The sequence below is a fragment of the Neltuma alba genome, unplaced genomic scaffold (genome assembly GCF_004799145.2).
Source record: "Neltuma alba isolate B1F8T4 unplaced genomic scaffold, ASM479914v2 tig00012391_pilon, whole genome shotgun sequence".
Lineage (NCBI taxonomy): Eukaryota > Viridiplantae > Streptophyta > Magnoliopsida > Fabales > Fabaceae > Neltuma > Neltuma alba.
In genome coordinates, this window is record NW_021636888.1 from 20,058 (window position 1) to 30,182 (window position 10,125).

At 40.0% G+C, this 10,125-nt stretch overlaps 2 protein-coding genes across 2 annotated transcripts; one reads left to right on the plus strand and one right to left on the minus strand.

Moving 5' to 3' along the window:
* Positions 1-5,173, plus strand: LOC114726568 (uncharacterized). Its single transcript, XM_028913171.1, has 7 exons — positions 1-552; positions 3,017-3,217; positions 3,298-3,911; positions 4,002-4,083; positions 4,162-4,569; positions 4,758-4,867; positions 4,957-5,173. The coding sequence occupies exons 1-7, from the start codon at positions 1-3 to the stop codon at positions 5,171-5,173; spliced, it is 2,184 nt and encodes a 727-aa protein (XP_028769004.1).
* A 1,013-nt stretch (positions 5,174-6,186) lies between these two features.
* Positions 6,187-7,986, minus strand: LOC114726569 (uncharacterized). Its single transcript, XM_028913172.1, has one exon. The coding sequence runs from the start codon at positions 7,984-7,986 to the stop codon at positions 6,187-6,189; it is 1,800 nt and encodes a 599-aa protein (XP_028769005.1).
* Between the last annotated feature and the right edge of the window lie 2,139 nt (positions 7,987-10,125).

The window sequence follows — 10,125 nt, forward strand, 5'->3', positions numbered from 1 at the left end:
ATGGAAAGACTGAAAAGAATAGGTTTTGATAAATTGGTTGACATATGCTGCTCACAGATCTATAGAGATTTTTGTGGTGAATTGATCCGTGTGTTTGACCCTGTAAGTAGGCAAATTTCAATTCGAGGGAAGACGCATTTAGTGGGGCCCGAAGATGTAAATGAATTGATGGGTCTACCATTTAAGGGGGAAGATATTAAAATAAATGTGGAGAATGAAGATGAAACGTTCAAGAAATTAAGGAGTGACTACGGGAAAGTGCCATACAAAACAATAGGAACATGGTTGATTGAAGGAAAAGAGGAAGAAAAGTTTGAATTCCTTTTTGTTATGTATGCACTAGGAGTCCTCTTGTGTCCTGGCTCTAGTGTATGGGTGAGTGATAAAGTGTTGAAAGTCATGGTGGTGACAAAGGATAGTTTAGGACACTATGATTGGAGCAGCTTAGTTTTGAAAGAATTCTGCAACTCAATTGCAGAGTTCAAGAAAGGAAAGAAGAAAGGAAAAGCTGATGGGACGAAAAATGTGGGAGGTTGCATGTACTTCCTAATGGTAAGTGTGGGTATGATTCATTTACTTTGATGTTAGTTTATTGTCAATGTGCTGTGTAGGTTGTGATTGGTTGCTCTGTATGTTGTTATTTACTACTCTGTTGTCAATGTGCTGTGTAGGTTGTTATTTACTATGCTGTCAACTGCTTATGTATAGGTTGTGATTTGCTGGTGTCAAGGTTGTTATAGTACTGTGTGCAGGTTGTTAATGGATTGTGTTGGTTTGTCACCTGGTTATGTATAGGTTGTAATTGCCTTTTGTTCGTGTTGTCATTCGGTTTATCGTGGGTTGTCAATGGCTGCTGTGCATGTTGTGAATGACACAACTGTAGGTTGTGATTAGCTGATGTGTAGGTTGTGACTGTATGTGTGGAGGTTGTTATTTTCCTGTGTTCAGGTTGTCATTAGGATGTGTTGGTTTGTCACCTGGTTATGTATAGGTTGTAATTGCAGTCTGTTCGTGTTGTCATTCTGTTGAGTATGGGTTGTCACTGGATGCTGTACATGTTGTGAATGGCGCAAATGTATGTTGTGACAGGGTTATGTGTAGGTTGTGATTGGTCACTGTGTATGTTGTTATTTACTACTCGATGTCGTCAGTTGGAGAAATGTACGCTGTGAACTGGTTATGGATATGTTGTGACTGTGAAGTGTAGAGGTTGTTATTGTCTTGTGTGCAGGTTGTCATTAGGATGTGTTGGTTTGTCACCTGGTTATGTATAGGTTGTAATTGCATTCTGTTCGTGTTGTCATTCTGTTGAGTATGGGTTGTCACTGGATGCTGTACATGTTGTGAATGGCGCAAATGTATGTTGTGACAGGGTTATGTGTAGGTTGTGATTGGTCACTGTGTATGTTGTTATTTACTACTCTATGTCGTCAGTTGGAGAAATGTACGCTGTGAACTGGTTATGGATATGTTGTGACTGGCTGGTGTAGAGGTTGTTATTGTCCTGTGTGCAGGTTGTCATTAGGATGTGTTGGTTTGTCACCTGGTTATGTATAGGTTGTAATTGCATTCTGTTCGTGTTGTCATTCTGTTGAGTATGGGTTGTCACTGGATGCTGTACATGTTGTGAATGGCGCAAATGTATGTTGTGACAGGGTTATGTGTAGGTTGTGATTGGTCACTGTGTATGTTGTTATTTACTACTCTATGTCGTCAGTTGGAGAAATGTACGCTGTGAACTGGTTATGGATATGTTGTGACTGTGAAGTGTAGAGGTTGTTATTGTCTTGTGTGCAGGTTGTCATTAGGATGTGTTGGTTTGTCACCTGGTTATGTATAGGTTGTAATTGCATTCTGTTCGTGTTGTCATTCTGTTGAGTATGGGTTGTCACTGGATGCTGTACATGTTGTGAATGGCGCAAATGTATGTTGTGACAGGGTTATGTGTAGGTTGTGATTGGTCACTGTGTATGTTGTTATTTACTACTCTATGTCGTCAGTTGGAGAAATGTACGCTGTGAACTGGTTATGGATATGTTGTGACTGGCTGGTGTAGAGGTTGTTATTGTCCTGTGTGCAGGTTGTCATTAGGATGTGTTGGTTTGTCACCTGGTTATGTATAGGTTGTAATTGCATTCTGTTCGTGTTGTCATTCTGTTGAGTATGGGTTGTCACTGGATGCTGTACATGTTGTGAATGGCGCAAATGTATGTTGTGACAGGGTTATGTGTAGGTTGTGATTGGTCACTGTGTATGTTGTTATTTACTACTCTATGTCGTCAGTTGGAGAAATGTACGCTGTGAACTGGTTATGGATATGTTGTGACTGTGAAGTGTAGAGGTTGTTATTGTCTGTGTGCAGGTTGTCATTAGGATGTGTTGGTTTGTCACCTGGTTATGTATAGGTTGTAATTGCATTCTGTTCGTGTTGTCATTCTGTTGAGTATGGGTTGTCACTGGATGCTGTACATGTTGTGAATGGCGCAAATGTATGTTGTGACAGGGTTATGTGTAGGTTGTGATTGGTCACTGTGTATGTTGTTATTTACTACTCTATGTCGTCAGTTGGAGAAATGTACGCTGTGAACTGGTTATGGATATGTTGTGACTGGCTGGTGTAGAGGTTGTTATTGTGCTGTGTGCAGGTTGTCATTAGGATGTGTTGGTTTGTCACCTGGTTATGTATAGGTTGTAATTGCAGTCTGTTCGTGTTGTCATTCTGTTGAGTATGGGTTGTCACTGGATGCTGTACATGTTGTGCATGGCGTAAATGTATGTTGTGACAGGCTTATGTGTAGGTTGTGATTGGTCACAGTGTATGTTGTTATGGGGCAGTGTGTAGGTTGTGATTGGTCACTGTGTATGTTGTTATTGGGCAGTGTGTAGGTTGTGATTGGTCACTGTGTATGTTGTTATTGGGCAGTGTGTAGGTTGTGATTTTCCGCTGTTTATGTTGTCAGTGGCCTGTTTGGATGATGTTGTTGTATATCTAAGTTATCATTAACTTCACATGCAGATTTATTGCCTACAACACTTTCCTCTCGGAAAAGAAAAGGCGGCAAAAAATGAAAATGCCATTACTTATTGGGATGAGGAAAAAGTGAAGGCAAGAGTGAAATCAGAAAAGAATAGCGACAGAGGCATACTGCATGGCGTTCCGAGTGTCGGTGGGGCTTCAACAAGTGCATCCAACACAGGAATAAAGCTAACTCACCCTGTAAGTAAATCATGTGAAGCTTATTTTGGTGCTGTGTAGAATTTGGAGTAATGATAACTTTCATTACTGTTGTTTTGCAGGAAATCAAGAGAACGTATGAAAGGTTGATGACCATGGTTGAAGGGTTGGTGTCGACAATTGGAGAAGAGTTGGTTTCCCTGCAGTTGAGGTTGACGGATGAGATTGACAAGGAAGATGTGGTGGAAGCAGTAAGTAGCGAAGATGACAAAGAGAAGGCAACTGAAGATGAAGAAACCGGTGAAGAAGGTAAAGGAAGCCCAAAAGATTCAATTTTGTCACAAGAGGAACAACAGAGTGAACCAGAAGGAGATGATAAAGAAGAGGGCAAAAGTGCTTCGCGTGAAGAAGAGAGTCAATCTCAACCTGAGGAGAAAGGAGAAGGGAGTCACTCTGGATCAGAGGATGATGGAGAAGAAAAAACACAAGACAAGTCTAGTGATGCAGCAGCAGAAGAGGATAAGGGTGTAGGCGATGAAATGGAGGAAAAGGATGAAATGGACCAGCAAGCACAAGGGCAAATGGATGTAAGAAGATCAACACGGGTGAGAAGCCGTGCAATCAAATCTCCCTGGTTAGAGGAGGTGAAAAAAGGCCGTGGCAAGAGAAAAGCTGACGAGAAAGAGGAATTATTCCAGATGTGCACGAGAAGATGTGATCAAGATGAAGGTGCCAAGTAAGTGTTGGGACTGATTGTAATTGGGACAACTGATTGACAACAATTTTACACATACAACCCTTGTGCTCATTGTTCCTTTTGCTGCAGGTACATTGTAGAGATGTATGGGTACTTCTTGACACGTGCTGAGCTTTGCTGCCTACAAGACAGGAAATGGATGAACGACAGGGTAAGACAGTTGTTTATATAGATAGAGAACTGCGAATGTCATTATGATCATGACTAACTGTTTGTATGTGTGATATAGTTCATGTCTATGGTGGCGAGAACCTTGGTGGGAGATGAAAAAGAGAACCACAGTCGTGTCAGTAGGCACATTTTTACACCCGAGTTAATGCAAACAATGGCCGCTAATCCTCTTAGGTGGAGCATGGAAAAACATGAACATGAAATCTTACCGGAGCACATAGGATATAACATTGGAGACTGTGACTTCATATTTGGCCCCACCCTTTTCAATTACCATTGGTTCTGTTACGTGATGGATGTAAGAACCATGCGTTTCTATGCCCTTGACTCGTTGGTGGACAATTTGACGATGTTGAGATTACAAAGAGAGGAAGAAGAAGCAATGAAAACAGGGAAGAAACCACAAAGGAAGCAAGGGAAGAAGAGAGGACAGATAGATCCTAAGCAATTCATGGCGAGAGGGATTGTATGCACAACTTTACATTCATTCTATAACTTGTTAATGCGTTATGGTTGCTTGTCTGCTTAACTGTCCTGGTTGTTAATGCCTGCTGATTACTTGTCATTCGCTACAGCGAAGGTTGTTAATGCTTCCTGATAACTTGTCATTCACAACTGTCAAACTTGTTTCTTCTGTTTGTCCCTTTTTTGCAGAGAGATTGTTTCTGCCAAGTGCTTCGTGTGCTGAAGCCATCACTGTTTGCGGAGGAGGACAAGATTGACGAGGAAGTCACATGGGCAAAAGTTCATGTGCAATCTGACACGTGAGTTATTTTTCAACACAACAAGTACTTGTGTCTCAACTTTTGGGAGCTAATGTTCATTCACTAAAGTACTTGTTTTTCCTTTGTAGGGACTCTTGTGGGGTGCATGTGTTGAGCTGGTTACAAACATGGGACGGCACTGAGTATGGTGATGACGGCTACACAATGCCTAAGTACTCCCCTGAAGAAATCCATGACTTGAAGGTTGGATGCTTGTGGTGGCTCGTGACTCATCGGAACAACCTGCATGGCGATGAAGTGCTATCTTTGCTGCGAGGAAACCCCCAAAGCAAGAGGAAGAAATAAATGACAAGCATATATTGTATTTACATTTATTTATTTGACAGCATAGTGACATGTGAACGTCAAGTTTACATTTTATTCTTTTCTTTGAGCATGTATGAATCCTGGATGTTAAGATATGTTAATGTGTTTTGATATCCTTTACTGGTTATCAAGTTTTTGTAAAGGCATTCATGTGTTTTCATCATGGCCACAAATGCAGACTGAATAAGACTGGATAAACAAATGGTACCCACGGTGACATCATAGGCATATATCAGAGTCCTCTCTGCCACATCTGTTTACAACCTCAACAGGGGTTGTTCACAACCTCAAAAGGGATTGTTGACAACCCGAACAGAATTGGTTAACAACTCAGTCGGGGTATAACACAGCTGTTAACTTAATTATATTATGAGCACATATAACGACCTTAATAGCAAAAATTGGGAGCATTTTAAAGTCATTAACAGCTTTAAAAGAACCAAATCATATTACAGCAGATTTTTATTCCAGCAATTCATTTACAACCTCAACAGGGATTGTTGACAACCCGAACAGAATTGGTTAACAACCTTCGCATTGCCCCTGACAACTGACGCTGGGGATACCACAACCTCCACATGAGATCTAATTCTAACCAAATCATATCATATTATGACTTTAACACAGCTCGAATGTCTTAAGAAATCACTGAACACTGGAAGTAGGAGAAATTGTCACTTTATATCAGTAACATAATTGAGACTGCTAATGACAACCTGCATGGCGTCTGATAACAAGTCCATTACAACCTATTCACCAGTACATCAAAAATACAGAAATGATGTTATATCAGATTACAACCAGGTGTCATTTACCACTTGATATATATATGTACAACATAACTACACCAAATTTACAACCTATTCAAAAAAGCATACGTGTTGCATGTGTGGATAATGACGGACAACTTGAGGTGTAGGTTATGACATTTACAAAAAAAATGCTGTCACAAGCATTCACAAAACGAAATATCAACAAGCCACCAGCAAAGCTCAACTTGGATTGGGGTTCTGGCAAGTCTTCACAGTGTGGCCTGGCTCATGGCATCTTCCACAGTGGTAAAGTTTTTTACTTTGAAATTGAGATTCAATCCTTCTTTTCTTTGGCCTCCCTGAGGGTCTTTTAGTGATTGGTGGCTGTAAAAATGTTCCCGTCATCATCTGCGTAACGGTGAGAGCTTCGGGACGAGGACAATCATGTGTCGCAATTGGCCTCATACTACTTGCATATATCTTCTCTTGGGCTGACAGCTTATAGCAATCATCTACAAATTCATAAACACTACCATGAAGTAGCTTTATCGCTGCACAGGCATGAGCACAAGGTAGTCCGCTCATTTGCCATGCTAAACAAGTGCATTTCTGAGCTGTGAGATCAACAGTGACACAAATTATTCCAGTAGGAGATGTAGTATCAACTTGAACTCGGTTATCTCCATAATATACAGTATGCATATTCTCCGCTCTTGCTACTTTTTCTTGCAACTTGGACTCAATATTTGGCCCAACGCCATTTGTCCAATTTTCCATTGCCATTTTGCTTGCAACCATCTTCTTGGCTAATTTCTCCATATGCTCATGTATGAGAACTGACACATTGTGCTTCCTCTCCTTCAAAATCCAGGCATTAAACGACTCCGCAACATTAGTAGTGATGTTATCCCATCGCTTAAACGGGAATTTGCTTAAAGCCCACCGATCTACATCTCCTTGAGTGTCAACCCAATCAGCCAATTGTGGACAGAATGATCTAAGTTTCCCCATTGCAGCAACATATTCATCCTCAATCCTTGCATAGGCGATTCCATCCAGCATTTTCAATGCAACGTCCTTTGAAGTACCTGAAACTCGTCCCCTGCCTCGGTTAATTTTTAAATAATGTGCACTAAAATTTTCTTTCACATGCCTATAACAAAAAGCATGTCTCTCGCCACCAAATATTGTTCGCACAGCACCTATAATGGCATTATTCCGATCTGAAACTATCGTTGTCTCCACTGATCTTGTGATGTCTTTGATGTTCTGGAGAAACCAAGCCCAATCATCATATGTCTCCCCACTAACTATAGCATATGCTAATGGAAATAGTTCATTGTCTGCATCATATGCATTAGCTGAAATCAATGTCCCCCTGTAAGGACCACTTAGATGACAGCCGTCTATATAAAGTATATGTCGACACCCTTCTAAAAATCCATTAATTGAGCATCCATAAGCAATGAACACCCTCTGAAATCTGTTACTATCCAACCCTTCCCATCGAGCACTTGTGTTTGGATCAGTTTCAATGAGCCTTTGACAAATCCAGGGAATCGCCATGTATGAATCCTGTGCACGACCATGTATTTCCCTCAATGCTCTTTCTCTACCCCTGTATGCTTGACTATAATTCAGTCGCACCCCATATTCTCTATACAGATCTCTTCTAAGTTCATTAGCATTCTTGTCTATATTACACCTCAAAGAATCTATCATGATTGATGATGTTAAGTTTGACCCTCTAGAGTGAGATACAACCAAGCTGTCCTGTGCATAATGCACATGCTCACTTCTTAAGGTTCTAATTATTAACAACTCAGAATCTTGTCTTTGTCCCATTGAGTATGCACCCATATACCACGGGCATCCCTCCGCCATACACTTCACAATGATCTTTTGTTGATTGTTCTTCACAAACTTGTATGAAAACTTCACAGCAATACTGTACCTATACAGTGCTTGCCTAAGAGCCACTGCATTAGGAAAAATCTGTCCTTCTCCGATAACCAAACCCTTCCACTTTATTGAATTCATTTCCGGAATTGGGGTTGGCATCATTTCTGAACCACATGGCAACAATAGTGGGTCTTCACTAACCACATTAGGTGGAGACATGGACAATGTATCTGAACCTCCGAACAAGTCTTCCATCCTACATAACAGAACAGGTCAAGGGGTCGTTAATGACAACCTTCGATCACTATAATAACAACTTATGCACAACAGTTGACAATAGCTAATATTACTTCGAAATTTAAATAACACAACTTACACATGTTGCTCTTCTATTACAACATCCCTTGTTAGTTGTGAATTTTGATCTCCATTTTCTCCTATATATACATGACCACTGTCGCCATTGAAGTTAATCAAGTGTTCTACTCCTTCATCATCTACAAGGTCCACAAATGTACACTCATCAAAGGTTACTGTGAATTTCATAACCATTCCATTACTTTCTTTCCCACAATTGATGCCACCATTGTTCTAAATTCTCCATATGATGTCCCTTCTTTATCATTCTTGTTCTCACACCACCTCCAACATACTGCGTTTCACCTTCTACACCATTAATAAATTGTCCTCCTATATGGAGGTAGCAAAACAATTGCTTTGCACTGGAAGTTGCCATCCTGGATATCAACCTGCCACAATCACTTGTTAATAACAAGTCATACAGTTATGTTAACAACCTTCGATGTACCCATTAACAACACATTTAACCATCGCATTTGAGGGGTTACAATAATAAATATCTGTCATTTTCCACTCATTTCCATCAGCAACACAGCATCATTGCCCGAAAAACAGAGCATCATTCACCGAAAAACAGAGCATTGCTTTCTAACCATAGCCACACATAGTAAAACCACACCTAACATGATTAAAACCACATATGACTAAAATGAGCCTCCCTTGATATTTCTAGAGAGCTTAATCACATGCTTAATACCAACGTATAAACACCCAATCAACTTTTCAGACCAGCATTAAAGCTGCGACTGGTTGTTAATAACAAGTCATACAGTTATGTTAACAACCTTCGATGTACCCATTAACAACACATTTAACCATCGCATTTGAGGGGTTACAATAATAAATATCTGTTATTTTCCACTCATCTTCATCAGCAACACAGCATCAGTGACCGAAAAACAGAGCCTCATTCACCGAAAAACAGAGCATTAGCTTTCTAACCCTAGCCACACATAGTAAAACCACACCTAACATGATTAAAACCACATATGACTAAAATGAGCCTCCCTTAATATTTCTAGTGAGTTGAATCACATCTTTAATACCCACATATCAACACACAATCAACTTTTCAGACCAACATTAAACTTGACACTGGTTGTGTACAGAAGAAGAGAAATGTTGTTAATGATGAGACGTACCAAGAAGATGAAGAAATAATATCGCTGGCCTGCCTGCGATGGAGTACCAGCGCATAACTCCCTTCTTTCTTTCAGAAGCTTCTCTTCCTTGTGCATGCATAACAAACAACCGCACTAAATGAAGCCAATCAGCGTCTCTCCCTCTTTTCTTTCCTTTATCAATGACTGAGGGCAAGTACGTAATATCACAACTCAAATTATTTACCCAGAGGTCCCTGGGGACTTATGAGGAATTTGGGGATTTCATGGGACCTTCTAGTAGTAAATTGTCTTCTGTGGGACTCTACAGTAATTTTCCCTTAACAAAATCCAACTCCTTCCCCTATGTCTTACCTTAGCTAACTAGTATGCTTAAGGTTAAAATTTCATTTTCAAGATATGCTTCCAAATTATTCTCAACTTTACCCCACATAATTTTCATTCTAAGCTATTGGAAGCATCAAGATCATCAAAATCCAATTCTAAGGCATAAAACTCAGCTGGCCGAAATGTTTCCTTCAAGTTATACAATCATGAAATTCAAACCAATTTCAAAAATAAAAAAAAATTTAATTCATGTTTCTTTCAAGCCTCTTAAATATTATTCTAACATCAATTCATCTTCCCCTACACTTGACAATTTTGTGCAGCATCTCCCCCAAAAGGGTTTCAAGTTCTCAAAAACCATTAAAACCCATAACCAAGCTCAACAATAATAAGAGTAGTGAAACTACATCAAAAAACCATGAACATACCTTGGTTAGGAGTTCGATCTTGCTTAGAATCACTTGGTCTT

Excerpts from the sequence above, each read along its gene's own strand:
- LOC114726568 (XM_028913171.1), top strand. The coding sequence starts at position 1 with ATGGAAAGACTGAAAAGAATAGGTTTTGATAAATTGGTTGACATATGC. Across the intron at positions 553-3,016 it reads GTTGCATGTACTTCCTAATG|ATTTATTGCCTACAACACTT; the intron begins GTAAGTGTGGGT and ends CTTCACATGCAG. Across the intron at positions 4,570-4,757 it reads AATTCATGGCGAGAGGGATT|AGAGATTGTTTCTGCCAAGT; the intron begins GTATGCACAACT and ends CCTTTTTTGCAG.
- LOC114726569 (XM_028913172.1), bottom strand. The coding sequence starts at position 7,986 with ATGAATTCAATAAAGTGGAAGGGTTTGGTTATCGGAGAAGGACAGATT.